Source organism: Tetrao urogallus (assembly GCF_951394365.1).
Source record: "Tetrao urogallus genome assembly, chromosome: 5".
Taxonomy (NCBI): domain Eukaryota; kingdom Metazoa; phylum Chordata; class Aves; order Galliformes; family Phasianidae; genus Tetrao; species Tetrao urogallus.
Window position 1 is genome coordinate 1,610,650 of NC_136818.1, and position 17,852 is coordinate 1,628,501.

At 46.5% G+C, this 17,852-nt stretch overlaps 1 protein-coding gene across 3 annotated transcripts in view; it reads right to left on the minus strand.

Moving 5' to 3' along the window:
* The window catches only part of PDE4B (phosphodiesterase 4B), a gene marked incomplete at both ends in the record, with an annotated part of 124,533 nt that extends 106,909 nt beyond the window's left edge, over positions 1-17,624 (minus strand). For 2 of the 3 annotated variants that reach the window (XM_079535567.1, XM_079535566.1), the window contains 2 exons: positions 15,530-15,765; positions 17,583-17,624. In XM_079535567.1, the coding sequence (XP_079391693.1) occupies positions 15,530-15,765; positions 17,583-17,624 (278 nt within the window). Of the gene's footprint in view, positions 1-702; positions 939-15,529; positions 15,766-17,582 lie in introns of those variants that run through there. The other variant, XM_079535568.1, reaches the window with a different exon arrangement.
* Positions 17,625-17,852: the final 228 nt, after the last annotated feature.

Below are 17,852 nucleotides of genomic sequence, written 5' to 3' on the forward strand. Positions count from 1 at the left end.
TTTTGGTGCAAGTCCCACAGCTACCCAGTGCATATTTACAGACAGCTGGGGAATTAAAAAGGTGGACTATCCAAGGTCCACCATCTAGAAAACAAACCAACGCGACTGTTCAAGTTTCCCAGAGCCGTGCATTGGCTCTCTGTTTACAGCGTGGTTCAGCCTGCAGAACTGACGGCCAGGGGCAGCTCACCATGAACTGCAGTGGCATGCTGGGGGTTAGCAACTGGAAGGAAAACACAGCTCTTAGCCAGAATTTCTGTGAAAAATGGCTGAAAGAAGGGATATCTGAAGCTGGTAACAATGGCCAGAAGGCACTCGCATCAAGTTAAAGCCCTTTTCAGGATATAGCCCCAGGAGGACCCTTCCCAGCCTGCTCTGTGTTGCGCCGTCATTTATGGGTGCAAAGGCAGAGCGTGCCTTGGGGGATCCAAAATCCATCCCCAGCGGCAGCAGCAACGCCCGGGAAAGTTCCTGGCTGCCTCTTTGTTTGATCAGCCACCTCGCAGGGGAGTAATGGGCTGGATGCACGCTGGGGAGCAGCAGCTGAATGCCAATCGCAGAGGCACTGCCTTATAGACATTTGGGCTGCCTTCTGCTCTATTCATCCAACTCTTGCAGTGAACGAATCCCAACGCATTTTTCAGCCCAAAACACAGCTACCTTTGTGGCTCTGTCACCCCCCCGGCGCCGAGCAGAGCTTACCACGTATGTGCCACCGTGAAGCGCCGGCGCTGGCGGATGCTTTTGTTCACGAGCAACTTTCTGAAAAAGCACGGGGAGTTCCTTGGAGAGCTGCGGGGAGAGATTTTTGGAGACGTAGGTCTGTTCCCAGGCAGCTTGGGAAGCTCGAGTTCTAAATGCATCTGTTCTTTGAAAGTCCTGATGTAAATCTCCGACTCCGGAGTAGCAAGTTCCCTGGAAGAATCTCTTGCCGTCATAGTTCAGACGTTATGCTCTCACCATTCAGAAAGCAGAACAAAAACACATCACACGGGCATCGCCGCAGATTAAAAACGTTGATAAATCGGCAGAGCTTATCCCACCCGCTCACCAGGCTGCCTTCCAAACGCGAAGGCTGCCTGGAGCAACAGCAGCAGAAAGGGGAGGACGGCGAGCCAGCGCTGTCAGAAAAGCCTTTATCAGCCCGGCGCTCCCCCTGAAAATGCGCCAGCGTGTTTGTGTGTCAGCAGCCTCCTTGCAGACGGGGCCGGCCGCGAGCTGCACGCCGACACTCGCTGCATTCATTCAGCCGCGAGCCCGCTCATGAAAAATTCATCAGGACCCTCTGCTGATGAACCCCTTCCACAGGGCGCTTCGGCTCCGCACACCTGCACAGCAGAGCAGTGCTGCGTGTCGGGCTGGGCGCTGAGCACATCAGGGGGCTCCCGCGTCTGCCGCGAGCCGGGTAGCGCCATTCATTCAGACCCAGGATGCTGAACAAAAAGGTCTCCATTCAGATTTAGGTTTAGGCATTACCGCAGTAGCTCCACCCATGGCGTGTTATTGGCTCGATATTATTTTGACAAGTGGCTTCTGCTCAGCTCCATCCTGCACTGTGAGCGGGTCGGATTCCCATGCAGTGCTGAAGCCTTAAGCTGGGGGCTGTGCCACTGCTGTCGGGTACGGCCAGAGGGGCCCTGAGCTGTGGCTCTGGCGCTGACACTGAGAGATGCACACAGCAGAAGGTCTGAAACAGGCAAATGGGGGGGGGGGGGGAAGAAGGAGAAGCAACAAATAACATTCTGCAAGAACAAAGGCTGTGAGAATGCACGCAGCACAGATGCAGCTGCACAGATGTAGCTGAGAGCGGCGCTGTGCGTTGGCACCCTGTGTCTGGCTGATGGGCAGCTGAGCACCAACAGCCCCCCAGCCTGCAGTGGTGAGCAGGGGCTGCCTGGACAGGGCACGTTCATTCCAAAAAAATTAAGCCATCTGGGGATGTAGAAACAACAACAAAATCTGCTCTGGATATAAACAGCACAAAACCAACTTTTGTACTTGTAAGGCAAGAAAAAAAACCAAACCCACAAGCACAAGGTGCAAGGAAGTTAAAGATGAGATGCTGACAGAGAGAGAAAGCATCTTTTCAACTGGTCAGAACCAGGAGAGCCTTAAATGTAAATACAGGGATTCTTTGTGAAGGAGGAGGAGAAAGGAAAGAGAACCCCAGGCAGAAGGGGATGGCGGCCCTCCGATGTGCGCACAGAGGCTGAGTGCACAGCGTGCCATCAGTTACACAGCTGATCACCTGCAGTTCCAGGGTTCTCTTCAGTCATATCCCAAAACACTCTGCAAAAGCATCTGCATGCCTTTCTCAGCATCAAGCAAAAGGCTCTCCATAGAAAGACCAGGCACCAGACACCGTGCCCATTAAGCTACGCACCATTCACAGTCGCAAGAAAAAAGAAGAAGAAAAATCTCCCTGAGCATCACCTAAGGACACTGCAAATTGCAGTGTTATCTGATGCTCAGAGGTTTACAGTTTACACAGTAGCTGAACAGGAACATTTAATGCTTCAGGAGCTATGACGTATTAGACTGTGATACATTGTGCTTCATCTCCACTGCACTGACAGCCAGGGAAAGACAAAGGGAAGCCTGAAAGCAATCTGGATGAGAAATAAAAGTCATGCAAATGCTTAGAATCTGGAATTCCAGACAAGAAAGAAAAGAATTTTCTAACTCACTGGGAACCAAAATGAGGTATTTTGCAATGAGAATATATTGTATATTAGAGAGACAGTATTTCTATGCCTTTTCATTAAGCTGCTGAAATAGCAAGGAGAAAAAAGGGGAATTCATCCTTTAGAAGCGCTCTGCAATAAAGCATGCTGCACCACAGCACGCTCCTCATACCGAGTTTGTACTTCCCTACCTGAACCCAGAGCTCTTTCACAAGCAGTGTCCATTTAGGAAGTGCTTCTCATTATATGGACGCCATCAATTAGTAATGAGGTACCAACCCCACTGAGAACATTGCAGTACAGCGTGCCAATGCTGCTGATGGAGTGAAGGAAAACAAGGAAGACTAAGCCAGCAAGGTGGGAAAAGGAGAGCAGGAGCAGAGGTAACCCTTACACACGCATAAGGGATGAAAAAGCCAAGTACCACTCACTGCTTTGGCCAACCACAGCACCATGCTGAGGTCTAGGACACATAACCAAGAGCGTTCTGAAAGCTCACCACGAGCACAGCACGCGCCTTCTGCTGGGGATCTGGCAGGGCTCGGCAGCACTGGGACCTGCTGGGGAGCTGAGCTCACTGTGCGGGCTGCCATCCTGCACGCTGGCACACTGCACACAGCCACGGTCTGTACTGTCACTGCCAACATCAGCACGGGAATCCCATCGAGACAGGCTGCTCGCCTTCAGGATAAGCCAAGAAGAGGTGAGAACATCTCGAGAGACCTGAAGTAACTGGCACATGTAAGAATAAAGCTGGCAGCAGTTCTGAAAAATGACTGTTCTTGTTGAGGTTACAGTCAGCAACAGGGCACGAGGGCAGACAGAACAGCCAGGTACAAGGCTCAGCCCCTGCAGGTCCCCCCCATACAAGCAAAAATGGCCAACAGGCATCTTGCTGTTGCCTGAATTCATGCAGTGTGACACAGGAGGACATAACACAAAGACCTGGCTGCCCTTAGAGACCAATGTGAGCGCTGAGATAAGACAGTCCATGAGCAACAAGGCATTTCTGATCAGAAAAGCGACTGGTCATACAAAGGAAGAGTGATGGAGGCAGAAAAGATGATTAAAGAAGGGCCTGGCAGCGGCAAATGGAAAAAAGAAAGAGCTTGGAAGAGCAGGGGAAATTAAGGAATTTTCCAAAGTTTATTTGGGTGCTTCTTCATGCAACCTTCCTAGAATGGCACAAGAGTTTAATATTTTTTAATAGAATAACTGATATAGATGGAAAACAATATTGTCAAGCACACAACCCTCATCGTGGGCTGGTCTTCACCCTGCTGAGAGCATGCACAATTGCTAAGCAACAAGAAAACATACATTTTCTTTACACCAGCACTGTTCTTTACCTGTTTCTATGTCAGAGTTGCCAAGATAAAATAAAACGTCAGGGAAGAAGTGATTGTGAGATGCCCTGCATGCTTCAGGGGGAAGGGAAGAGCTAACTTTTAGTTAGGTGACTTTTCACAGCGCTTGCAGTCAGTAGCAAGGGGATGATCCTCCCGTGAAGCACGCCCTGTGGCAGCCCATTTCGATACCAGCAGTTGGGAAGCTCCTCTCTAACGCAGGTCATCGCTGCGTCCCTACACGTCAAAGCATCCCAAAAGGACAATGCTAATGTTATTGCCAATAAAGCCATTCTAAAAATATAAATTAGGCGAGGTATTTCAAGAGACTCCGAAAGCAGGGTGACGGCAGGGTGACAGCACGGCCCCCAGCCTCTCATCCATCTCAGGGCTGTAGGATTTCTGCCCAAAGCGCGGGGCAGGGATGGGCTGGAGGTGCAGTGCTTAAGAGGAGCTCCAGAGGCTCAGAGAGGTGAACGCAGTCCTAAGGAGGAGGAGGATGAGACCAACACAAGGGGAGGTGGTAAAGCGTGCCTTCCGTACCTCCCTTCCACCACAACCAAGATGCACGCTGTGTCTATTCCGCTACTGACTGCATTAGGGGCAGATGTTACACTGCTTAATTCTACCCATCCTAACCCATGCTAGGTCATTCTACCCTTCCTAATCCATATTTCGCTCTTAGCTCCATTCAAAGAAGCAGCAAAGCCGAAGACGTGCTCTACTTAAACATATACCTATGATTGACATTTTTAAACCACCACACCAAAATCTGATGCTTTAAAATAGTTGTTTAGCCTGAATAAAAAGAATTCACCATCCTAATTTGAGATGAGCTCCACCAGCCTCAACTTCCTACAACAAGGAGGAGGAGAGCCCCAACACAGCACAGCAACCACGCTTCCAAAGAAAGCAGAGCAAACCCAGTCCTTAATAACAGTATAAATGTCACAACAAAAACATCATCTGGAAGCTGCATGCAATAAACTGCTCCAGCCCTCCCTTAATAATGTCCTTAATAGAAGCCCAGCACAGGAACCCGTCCTTTGGGCCCACAAGTGGGAGGTTTTATGCTTTGGGTTTTGTTTTCTTTTCATCTTTTTAAGTACAAAGCTCATACTCACTCCTCGCCTTCACTCAGTTGCAACGTCTGCTGGCTCACAAGCTCAGCTTCTAAAAGATGGTCTCTCAAAAGCTCTGTGACAGAAAACTTTAAATGACATGTTTGAGGATTTTTCTTGTATTTTCCTGAATGTTTCCAAAATTGAAATGCTGAACGAGAGGCAGAAATACATCACTAATTACTGGTTTGCAAGACAAGTTCCCTGCGTTGAAGGGGCAAAAATAATAATTACAACTCACAGCAATTTACATTACCATCGGAAGATCAGTTTTTGCTATATTCAATAGTTTGAAATCATACACTCTGTACCTCCATTCCCACAGATTTAGGGGCCTTTGAGGGGCTGACACCAGTAATTCTTGCACAGACCTTGGAAGTGACATTTTGGAGCGCTATAAATGGCCACAGAAGACAGAACCACAGCACCTAGCAACACTTACGTTTGCAGAGCAAGAGCTGAGCCAACTGCAAAAGAAAGAAGCGACTAGAAAAGTCTGTCCTTATTTTAGAGAGTCTGGACAGCAGCACAAAGAAATTACGCACGTCTAGGCGCTTCCCAAGGGCTGAGCAGGACCCGCTCTACCCTGAAGGCCTCCTGAGCTCTTCCCAATTAATTAGCATCCAGTTGCATTCGAGCAGATCAGCCCTCATTTAGCGGGCAGCTGGTGTGGGGGTTTTTGCTTTAGCACCCAAGTACTGCAGTTTTGGCATGCGACTTTGTGAGTTTTTAAGCCTTTACAACACCTCGTACCTCTAGCAAGATGAGGAAGGTCCAGGATCCATTTCGGTGGGTCACAGAATAACCAACTACCTCTAAGAAAGACGCCTGGAGAGCCCTCGGCAGCACGCCTGAGCACACGGGGCTGCTCCTCGAGATCAAGCAGTCTGAGCAGCGCTCACAAGGTGGATGGACAGAAGGCAGAGCTCCTTGAACTTTCCCATAGTTCAACAGAAAGCACGGCTTCTTATGGCACTACCACGCTATTTGTTCTTGTGTCTTTTTGTTGTTACCTCCCAGGAGCTACATTTGAGGAGATACATTTACGAATTATAAACCCCTGGGGAATGATGTAAGATATGGCGCTCATAACAGTAACTTCCTTAGCAACTTTGCGCTTGATTTAGAATGTATCTCAGAGAACTTCTAACTGCCTTCTGTATTATCCCTAGTGAGTAATCACATATGTCAGAACAATCTGCATTAGGTTAGATTATTTTCTGATTTCAGAGCTATAGACTAATGCTTCACAAGTGAATTGAGCACGTAAGCTTATTCTTCAAAGGCAGAAACCTCTGTGGTGACTGGAGAGCAAAAGAAGCCAGGGCAAAGAAAAATTACAGTTCAGTTTTCTTGCCTAGCTCTGCTCTGACACGGGCAATGGGAATGGGCCAACACTGCACGCTTGGCCCTGGACAAACCCCTCCTCCTTTCAGATAAAGGATTTAAGTCATTCCCACGAGCGAACAATTCTCCATTACCAACCTCACCTGCAACAGCTGAACAGGACCCCAAAGCAGGACTGTTAATCTGAAACTGCTCTATTCCGGTACTTTACTCTTAACCCTTTCAGGTTCTTCAGTCTGCTGTAGTTGACTGAGAAAACAGTGTCCCAGCTTGCACCCAAGTGACTTGGGGTTACTGTATTGAGTTTCAGTCCGTGTACAGGTTATCGTCTCTCAAATTAAACAGCATAAAGTTTACAGCACACGTTTGTTTTTAACTGCTGTTCCCCCACGAAAATGCAGAGAGGTAAAGCTCGCCACGCTTACTGTTCAACTACAAGGCTGTAAGCTCCAGCTTGGCCAAGAGCCTTCAGTTTTGGTGTCTGGATACCGAACAAAATGCATTGTGCACCAGTCAGGATTCACATACTGCCTTTATGCATTACAGTTCAATTAGAGGAGTAAATTCACAGCCCAAAACCTACAGACCAGGTGCTAAAAGAAAGAAGTGGACAGACTCTAGCAGGGCCTATTGTCACAGGACAAGAGGAAATGTTTTCAAACTAAAAGAGGGGAGATTTATATTGGTTATAAGGAAGAAGTTCTTTACGCTAGTGGTGGTGAGGCAGTGGCGCAGAGCTCCCAGAGAGGCAGTGATGCCCCATCCCTGCAGACACCCATGGTCAGGGATGGAGCTCTGAGCACCTGGTGGAGCTGTGGGTGTCCCTGCTCATTGCAGGGAGTGGGACTGAATGGCCTCTGAGGGTCCCTTCCAACTCAAACGATTCTATGGACTGCACGACAGCCTCTGGCACTGACAGGCAGTGGCAGGCAGGTGACATGAGCCCCCAAGGGCTGGCAGCACGGCTCACCTCGCATCACCACCTGGCACCAACCACAGCCACTGAAGACAAGCAAATCCAATGGTGAAGGACAAGCACCAACAGAACAAACAGGTTTCTTATGTCTTGGCAGCAGAAGCAGTTGTATCTCAAGGGAGTCTCACAATCAGAAGAACCATTCATAACAGACCAGAGATAATAGAGGGTTGCTAATGAACTGATCTCGTAGCTTGGTTACAAGTATGTAGAAATGTGATTTATAAGTGGACTTTGTTGAGCTTGGCTGGGAACAATGCACAGTGCATGGAATCCTACCCTCCCAGCCATGCAGCAGGCAGGAGCAGAGCTGCAAGAGCAGCCGGGCTGCTAAACAGACAGCACGACATGGGAAAGAACATTCCTATGTGCATCCCAGCACAACCCAAGTATTCTCATTCTTTCCATTCCTTAATTTCTCATCTAATGCAACACTGGACTCCTTCTACTGCAAGGAGCTCACAACTTAGTCCTCTGCCTCTTGATGTGCACGCAAGGCCCAGGAGGGCACAGTGGCACTGGCAGGCCTGGGTGCTGGCAGCGGGATGCACACGTTCTGTCACACCAAGCTCCAGAGCTCAGGCAGCACTGAAGCAGCACAGAGGCACGTGCCACAGCCAGCGCAGGTCCCACGCTGCAGGGCACAGCTCTGCCTTATTCTACACACCTTCGCATCGACGCTTCAAACAGCCACGCTGCTGTCAGGGCAGCACAGAGCAGCCCACCACCCGATGTGCCAGCGATGATGTGCCATCCAGCACGGCTCTGCTGAGCGCCAGCGATCTGCTGCACACAGGAGGGTGGCTCCCCAGGGAACAAAGCAAGCAGGTTTTGATCTTTCCTTTCAGATGAAGTCATCATTAGTCAGAAGTTTAAAGATAAAAGAAAGTTGTGTCAAATTCTTGTCTGATTCAGCTTTTCTATCAGCTGTATTTCCATAATCTCCATTTATTTTATATTCTTGGGGAGGACGAAGTTTGAACATAATATTTCAGGAGCTTCATTGTCTTTTGCTAATTAATGGTGACTCATTTCTTTCCATTCTAGATACATTTCATGCTGTCTTACTTCATTCTGGATAGAGGTGTATAATTATAACTGAATCATTCAGGGCCCTTTCTGTGTGCCTTCAGCTACCTCTGCTGCGAGCGAGTTCCTCCAGGCAAAGCCTGCAGCGCAGCCTTCAGCATCAGCTGCAAAGAACCAGCAGGCTCCACGTGCAAGTCAAACTAAAAGGGGATGCTATAAGCAGAGGAAAAGCCAACAAATCTAATAAATGCAAACTAAGGAAAATGTAGCACTGCAAAAACATAAATTGTGCACAAAAAGAAACACTGTAAGAAATGACAACAGGGAAAGGTAAGTTTTTTTTCCTTAACTGAAGATTAACCCAATGTTATGTTTCTTCTTAAAATTCCTCTGTACCAACTATCTGAAGCATAAATTGTATTTATCGTATTCAGGACTTCTGGAAAACATCAAAACACAAAAATCTATCCAAGAACTTCAGAAAACAACAGCACCAGGCAACATCTAAATACAGGCAGCAGAGCCACTTACCTGCATGCTAAGAAAACCAGTCAGTGACAAGCAGGTGACAAATGACCCGTGCAGCACGAGGCGTGCAGTCGCACCGACCTACTGCTGGAGATCAGAGCAGGGCAGGGGACACCAAGGACAGCAGAACCAAAGGCTTTTCTCCTTCCCACACGAGGCACACATCCCCTGCCCACCACCTTGCCAAACCCAAGCAGGTGGAAACCACAGTGAACTTTTCAGGAGATGCCTGTGAAGCACAGCAGACACTGTAAGCATATCACAACAGAACCTTGCAGCTTTTTCAGATCCTGTCTGGAGGGGCTCCTGGCTCTCCAGGCCATGAAATCCAGAGCTTAACACCAGGACTGAGCAATGCTTAAATGCAGCAGATAAGATTTCAAAGGAAGCTCGCTGAAGAGCAAGCAAACAAAATCACTCAACAGCTGAAATCCTTTACGATTATTCACAGTCAACACTCATATCTTTCTCAGAGTGAAGAAACTCAGGTCAATCATACTAATTCTGTTTTATGAAACTACACTACCATATGTATTGTCCAGAAACAGCACAGTGTAATTAAAAATCGTTTATCCCATAGAATACATAGAATGCTGTGAGGAACAGAGCTGACCTCCTTTTCCAGATGCACGCATGCCCTATGGAAATGCAGCACAGGCTTTTGAGATACAGGAAGCACGTTCAATGGGAGCAATTGATCCTGGTTTAGCACAAGAGAACAGGATGTGATTTACACAAGTAATTTACTGTTTGGAGCAGATGACATTCAGAGGTCCCTTCCAACCTCAACCATTCTGCGATTTAAATATTTTTAAATATAGACAAAAATCAGAAGTGTGCTTATAAGGTGCTTCTTTCCCCCTCTAGGCTTATATTTTCTACATCATATGGAAAGGCAGCTCATCTCTTTTTTCTTCTATTTTTGGGTTGCAGCGTATTTATTCAGTTCTTACCTCGTTGTACTTGAAATAATGTCAGAAACGAGACTTCAGCCTATTGCACAGGGTAAGCAAATCTCCATACCCATCCCCATCCTAACTTCCCATACCTATCCCTTGGCCAGTTACCATCAGCACAGCAACTTCACAGGGGCCAAACCCAGCTGAGCACAGCATCTCTGCTGAGCATGCAGTCTTGGACTCTGTTGCCCCAAATCCCACCGAATTTTGTTGTTTTGCACTTAACTTTGCATCACATCTGCTGCACACTGTCACCACCTGGAGAAGAAGCTTGAGTACTGCAGGCACCCAATGCAATTTCCTTCCAGATTTTGATCATTTCCTGCATCATAAAACCACTTCTGAAGAAACCAAGCCCTAGAATTGGCCACTGGTGAATGACTAACAGTAACACAAGCTCACAAACACACAAAGCACTACAGTTAATTGGTTAATTACGTATGCTGTGAATAATAATAATAATCTTTAGAAGAAAAGACTCCAATAGCAACCAGTTCTGTCAGAGACAACTTCCTTCAAACCTCAGAGTTCTCGTTTGGCTCTGACAGACGAGTGAGGCATAATTAACACCACGCATATTAGAAAGGCAATGAAGCTGATGTGGGGCGTGGAGCACAAGCCTTGTGAGGAGTGGCTGAGGGAGCTGGGCTGCTCCGTGTGCAGCAGAGGAGGCTCAGGGGAGACCTCACTGCTCCATCGCTCCTCAGGGGAGGCTGTGGTGAGGTGAGGGTCACTCCTGGCTCCCACGTAACTGGTGACAAAACGAGAGGCGATGGCCTCACATCGTGCCAGGGGAGGGGCAGGTTGGATGGTAGGAAAAACATCTTCTCTGAAAGAGCGGTCAGGGACTGGAATGGGCTGACCAGGGAGTCACCAACCCTGCAAGTGTGGAAGGGAGGGGTGGATGTGGTACTGAGGGACGTGGTTCAGTGGGAAATGCTGGCGGTAGGTGGGTGGGTGGGCTGGGTAACCTTGGGGGCCTTTTGCAACCTTGGGGATTCCATGGTTTAATAGACGCTCTATGACCTAAAAAGGTGTGCTTTATATTAAGCACAGAAACTTCTCACCGAATTCGTAAAGCTGCCTCAATCTCCTCATGCTTTGGGATGGAGCGCACAACAGCTTTGCCACAAACACTGCAGGTGCCCCCAGGGGCCTGGGACAGACCCCAGCCCTGAGGAAAGGCTCAGGCTGCTTTGGATGCTCTGCACTGCTCCCAGCCCACTGCTCACAGCCTGGTTCCTCCCGCTGATTATCACAAACACCACAGGGCTGCTGAAGACATCGTAACAACCCTTATGAAAATACAGGGGGTGTGCATACAAAGCTGCTGTAAAGCTCCTGCAGTCAGACTGCCACTGCAGACCTGTATCCTGTACACTCCTTCCCCTGTATGATTTACAAAAGCTGTTCTGTACGTGGGCTGCTGTGCCATTTCCACACAAAATGCTATTACACCACAGCCGGCTTGCTGTTATTGCTTTGGTTCCAGTCTGCTCATTTTTTTGCTACTTACAGCAGCACTGGCCTCAAGAAAATACAGTTCTCACAAAATAAAAAAAAGAGCAAAAACACCCTGAGGAGCAGCTTTATTTTTAGGTTCCCATGTATCTTAGTGGCAGTGTTATGTAAGTCACGGCCCAGCTCACACAGCTTACCTCTGCAGTACCACTGGCAGGCAGAAGTAAGGCAATTCCTGAAGAAAACATAGCAGGAAAACACTTGACAAGCAATCAGCCATACCTTATCCTCTGCTGCTTCCAGATAACACATTCTCTACTTGAACCCTGTTATTCCTTTCTTCCAATCAGGCTGTGCTTCCTCCATCAGCACACTCTCAGCCTATTGAGTGGCACAGCACTGATGCTGCAGATGAATTCTGTAAGCTCAAACCAAACCAAATTCCCCCTAACCTGTCTTTTTGAAAGGAAGCAAAGTAGTAACGCTGCTGTAACACCATCTGGCTATGTTCTCCTTTGCTACACCAGATTTTGCAGAACTTGGTAACATACAGCACTGTGCACAGCGTGTGGTTATTCCCAAATCCCCACCTGAGCTCCATGATCTGCATCAGAACTAATCCCACCTGAATTCCTGGCATCCTACAGTTGGTCCACAGGCAGCACAACTATTTAGGTTCTCAGCTTACCCCAGCAAGTGCTGATGGAAATCAGCTGAGATCTTTTGGCTATACAGGGGTAGGGGTGTTGGTTTGAGTTCTTTGTTTGGAATTGATTTCGTGCTTTTTTTTCCTTCTTAGCCATCAATTTGTCTTCACAGCTTTCCACCAACAGAACTCTGTAGTGGAATTATTTCCTTTAGAGGCATCTCAGCCCACCCATTACCCTCCCTAAGAGTAATGCACTCAGATGAATACCCCAGCAGTTAGCAAAAAGCACTGCACTGCACAGGTGGGGCCTCTCCAGAATTGCTCTGGGAAGAACAACAGATACATTATTATACGTAAAATCCCTCCCCGGATTTCAGTATGAAATCTCATCTGATGACAGAGACATTTGTCATCTGGCATTCAGGTCAGTGCAGAGCCCAAAGAGCAAAATGCTCTGCAGCAACAGAGGTAAGAAAGTGTTTGAAGAAACCACCAGAAAGCAACAGCATTCCAGCACAAGCACTCAATAACGAGCGTGCAGCAGAGATTTTTGTACTAGAAAGACACAGAGAAACTGGTAGAGAGCGGCTCAGCAGAACGCATGCCCCAAAGAGGCACACAGCACACATTTTCCCAAGGATGTGATGGAGTTTGCAGGAGCACTGACCCCAACAAAGGCAGATCCCTGGCCACTCCTTCCGAGCGTTTCCTGCTCAGAGCAATCCTTCAGTGATGGGGTTTTGATTTATTCCTGCCTCTGCAGAAACTACCTTCTTGTTTTTCTGTTCGAGATGATAAATTTCTACAAAGACAACAATGGTTTGCACAAACAGGAAACAAAAGCCCAAACCAAAGTGGTTTCTTTGTCTGGTGCATAATGCCCACGGAAAGCCGTGCTTCCATCACATTTGCTCTACGTGACAGGGACAATGTCCCTCACGGAGGTTTTGCATGTGCTCCTGAAGACGTACCAGTATGGCAGTGTAATGAGGAATCTGTGTTTCAGAAAGTCAGCTTGTGTCACTGGAAAGCCCTTCCGTAGTCTTACAGTCAGCAAAAAAAAAAAAGACCAATCAGATGATTTCTCTGTGCACAACAGGCAGATGAAATAATGGCATCTCAAAGAATTAGGCTTCATGTCACAATAACAAGGCATGCCACAACTCTCTTTGGGGTTTTGCACACAGAACAACTTGCAGAGTGCTCAGGCTTCTCCATGCCTCCATGCTTCTGAATGAGTCCCGTTGGTCTCCTCTAGAAAGAGCCTCCAACCCACAACTCTGAAGACTCAGGAGAAAAAAAATATATATCATACTAAGGGAATGTTAAAAAAAATTACAGCAGATGCATAAGATTTATCTGACAAAAAGCCCAGATCCGGGCCCTACATTATTTAAGCATTTTAGTTGTACAAACCCCAGATGTCCCTGACCTTTAAACTTAGAGCAGGGCTTCCCATCGCACGCTCCATTAAATTCACCTCTGTAACAGCACCAACAAACTCATTCCCTGCAAGCTACAGCCAGACCGTACCTTGGGAAACGGAAACAGGCCAGAACCATTCACTGTATCCAGATTTGGCTGAATAATGGGTTCTTACCACAGGGTCCCACTGTTGCTTACTTTATCCTCCACTTTTCCTTCCAACCCTTAACTTTTGATGTGCTTTATTCCACCACTAACATGCATGAACGTGCCATGCCGTCAGACTTCTCTCCTGCTCCCAGGATCTTGTTCCTGAGCAGTAACATATTTTGCAGTTACCATTCTTTCATGCTCACACACATCACTTTATGTTTATCACACTGAAATTTTCCCACCACTTCACTGCCCGCTCACTGAGTCTCTGAATGCCCACATCATCCCAAGGCTGTTCCAACACAACGACGCAGAGTGGACTTACATAAATGTAAGCTGCCTCCGGGGCGTATTTCACACAGGACTGTACCCCAGGACAGGAGCTGAAATTAATTAGTTAGAAGCCAACTGCTTATTGATTAATAACAACAAAGGAGTAAGCTGAGTGCCACTGAGAAGCGCTTTCTCTCTGACTGGTGTGCCGTTCCAGAATGTGCCACCTGTGACACCATTCCCTTGCACTGACTCTCCTGTGATGGAAGAGAGGAACAGCATTGCCCTCTTGTGTTGTGATGAAGCTAATCATCAATTCACTGCTGCTACTTGCAGTTTTTTAAGTCATGGATGAAGGTTTATGCAAAGACCAACGTTACAAAAGTGCACATTATGAACAGACTCCACATTGCCTTGCAGACAGGATTACAAATTGTTGCACACACACGAAAGAGAACACTCAACGTGCTCATAAGAGGTGAGCCAACCAACCACGGGCTATCCATCTGAAATTACAAACTCTTATTAACTTTATTCACAGTAATTAAATGCAAATATAGAACAGAAGCCCCTGCTAATTCCTCTTTGATTTCTGTATCTCATCTACATTAAGTGCATCATTTTTAAAGTACCGTAACAAATTAATTTAGGATGTCCTCTACCATTTTTCAAATGCAAATTGCAATGCTGGACTTGAAGACTGAGTGCTGAGCTTAACAGAAGCTAAAACCAGATCCAGACTATGAAATAATGAAGTGAATACACCTTGCAACAGCAAACAAAATCGAGAGCAGAGTACGTAAAACCTTGAACCCAAAGTGCTATTGAAACGTGAAGCTGAGAGGACAACGTTCACAGCACACTGCAACGCCACTGCAAGAATCATATGGCAAGCTGGACTTCTTGCTTTATATTGCCATCAAACTCTACCATTGCAATTCCAGAACGTGACCACTTGCAGCTTGTCTTCCCCTCCCTGCCTCCAGATGAATTCCCTTGCTTTTACACTTAAAATTCAGTTTTTGTATTGGAACTCAACTCTCTGCATTGCCCTGCCCCCTTTAATCAGCACTCCCATAGCTTCTTTGGGACTTTTCTTGAGCTTAACATTAGACTTAATGCCTTTTCCTAACAAAGAAAGTCTCTTCTTAACACCTGGAAGAAAATAGCCCAGAAGCCAAGGCCTGGATCTGTCACAGAAGAGTTCTACACCATCCTAAACTCTTCTGTGGGTGAACAGCTAATGACACAAATCCCTTCTCCAGAATCAGAAGTTACAGCACAGAAGTTTCTTGGAGATGCACAAAAGTGAACAAAAGAGGTCTGCAACATAAGCAGGGTTTCCAAAAGGACAATTACTCTGTAAAGGTCACTCCACGATGCACCAGCTGATAGACATTCTAATAAATTATTATTAACAATTCTAATAAATTAATAAATTATTTAGTGCCTTTCAGAAAGAAAAAAAAAGCAATACCACCATCACAAACAAAAGAACAAACAACAAAACACCAGCAAGAAACAACAGTCCCCAAATAAACAACAGCATGAGAGTTGTAGCAAAGGAAAATAACCTACCAGTCTTGGTAAGTGGTGATTGCAATACTTGGAGGTGCCAACAAGGGCAGAGTTGTTGGCCTACAGACGATGTCTCTGTCAGGTGTCCTCGCTTTCTCTGTTTGTCTTTGGGACAGTGGTGGTAACTGCAGGTTGCCAGAACAGCACCTTCTTCCTCTCCAGAGGTCTATGCCCAGAGCGTGGCTGGAAGTACTGTAGGACTTGCTCAGCCCACACTCCAGGTAATCCAGAGCATTCTGCAAAGAGAAAAGCCACTGAAGTTCTGCAGACAACAAATGGTTTCCTCCACGAGAATAAACCACGTGCAATTGTTCTGTATTACAGGTACAGCTACTCACAAAACATAACTGGATAAAAATCCTGGCAGAGTTTGACTGCACTGCATTGCACTGTTTTATCAAGTTGTGAATGAACTTGAAAATCCATTTGCAACATGTCCAAGCTAAATTCAGCCCCGTTCTAACCTAGCTGAATCATCCAGGTCACTTTGGTGACATGAACTTTTTCTGGTAATATTCCACTCAACATCTTTCACAAGATTCCTCTCCACAGCACAAACATTTTGGTTTGCCTCTTGTTTTTGTGACGGCTCACCAGGCAAAGAAAGGTTACAAAAGCACTGAGTTTGGATACATGCCAAACCACCAGCTAACTCCGAGAGAACTTCCAGCGAGGCTACCTGGCCTAAGCCTGTCCTTTCCAAAAGAAAGTCTCTGTTTCTCTGCGAGTTTCTACTTCTTTCTATGCCCCTGTGATCACAGAACTGGTTGTCAGCCTTTCCAAGAAGAGCACTGCAAGAAGGCTGTTTGTATTGGTCTTGTAGAGTTCAGCTAGTCCAACAGAATTGCTCAATTCCAATGAGACTATTTCTGTACTGTGCAGTGATTGAAGCTGAAGGGTTATTACAGTAGGTGTGCAGATATGTGGCAACCTCTACATTTTTACTCTTCTGCCTGCTTCTGAATTTTGATCTCTTCTCTGTTGTCCCCACTCTTCTGAGCTTTGAAAAATAAATGATTGGTGAAGTTCCCATAATGACTCCTTAGGTCCTTCAGGGCGTGTTGGTACAGATTCACAAAGTTACTAAAGCATCAAAATCATCCAGGCAGAAGTTGAAATATTTGATCTGCTGTCCTTCCAAAAATAGGCCAGAGAGCTTCAGATTCAAATCCTGCTCTTAAACAGCACAAATTCCAGACAAAACACTCCTAAAAACCCCAGAAAGGGGTTCTGTGGAAGGTCTCACTTCACCGGCCTTTATTAGTAATTTTTTGAGACTTCAGTTGCTTTGTTATCACTTAGAACACACTGCTGCACATTTCTTAAGTTCCCATTAGATATCAGGTGTCTGTTTTCGTTATCAGCAAAGACTGAGTGGACTGTGGCAGCACTACCAGCAGGTGCAGGCAAACTGACTGCAAAGCAACACAACATATGCTCTAAGAATGTAAAAGAATCACTCAGCTGCTGCAGGAGTGCTGCAGGATGCTCTTAAGCTCTACTCCTCCCCTGTATTTCCACATACATTTCTGTGGTTTTCCATTTTTGGAGGGCCCCAGCTGTGACAAGCAAGGCAATTAATGTTGTAGTTATCACGCCATCATTACAAACTGATGCATTTCTCCAGAGAACGGGAACTGGCTTTTAATTAATAGAAGATCATGATGACGATTAACAAGCATAGTAATGGAATAACATGCATCATCGCATTAGATGCTCAGCAACTACCACAGCAAGAGATGCTGAACTTGTATGCATAGAAGCTATTAAGCATACAAGTGCAGCTCATGCACAGACAGGGGATCCAGAACAGAGTTTCCTAAGACACAGAAATGTCCAGGCTCTCACCTAGCATTATAACACTGAGCAAAGAAGAAACTCTTCAGAATTCACAGTGTGTTTGTTTTATTTACTGCTTAACGCATGAACTGCAAACAACTCTAAGAAAATCAATGAGTCACTGGAGCAAAACCAGCTGATACAAAGACAAAAGAGACTTCTGACCTTTCACAGAGTATTGGAAAAAGCACAACACGTTTTTGAAGAAAAGTACCTCATCTGCAGTCACTGCCATGACACTGCGGCTTTTCTTCATTATTGAGATTAAAGTGCTCCCCACTACAAGAACTTGTTCAATTCAACTTCTTCAGACGAGCAGCCTGAAAGAAAGAACAGCTGCAGCTTTAGTTTTGAATAACAACCCGTTTGGGGTAACAAAGCAGGTAGCTAGCTGCTGGTATCACAGCTGGTTTGTAACTTGCTGATCACTCCCACCTTAACACCTGGCAGCCGATGTTCGGCAAGTGTAGCTCTCTATTAGGGA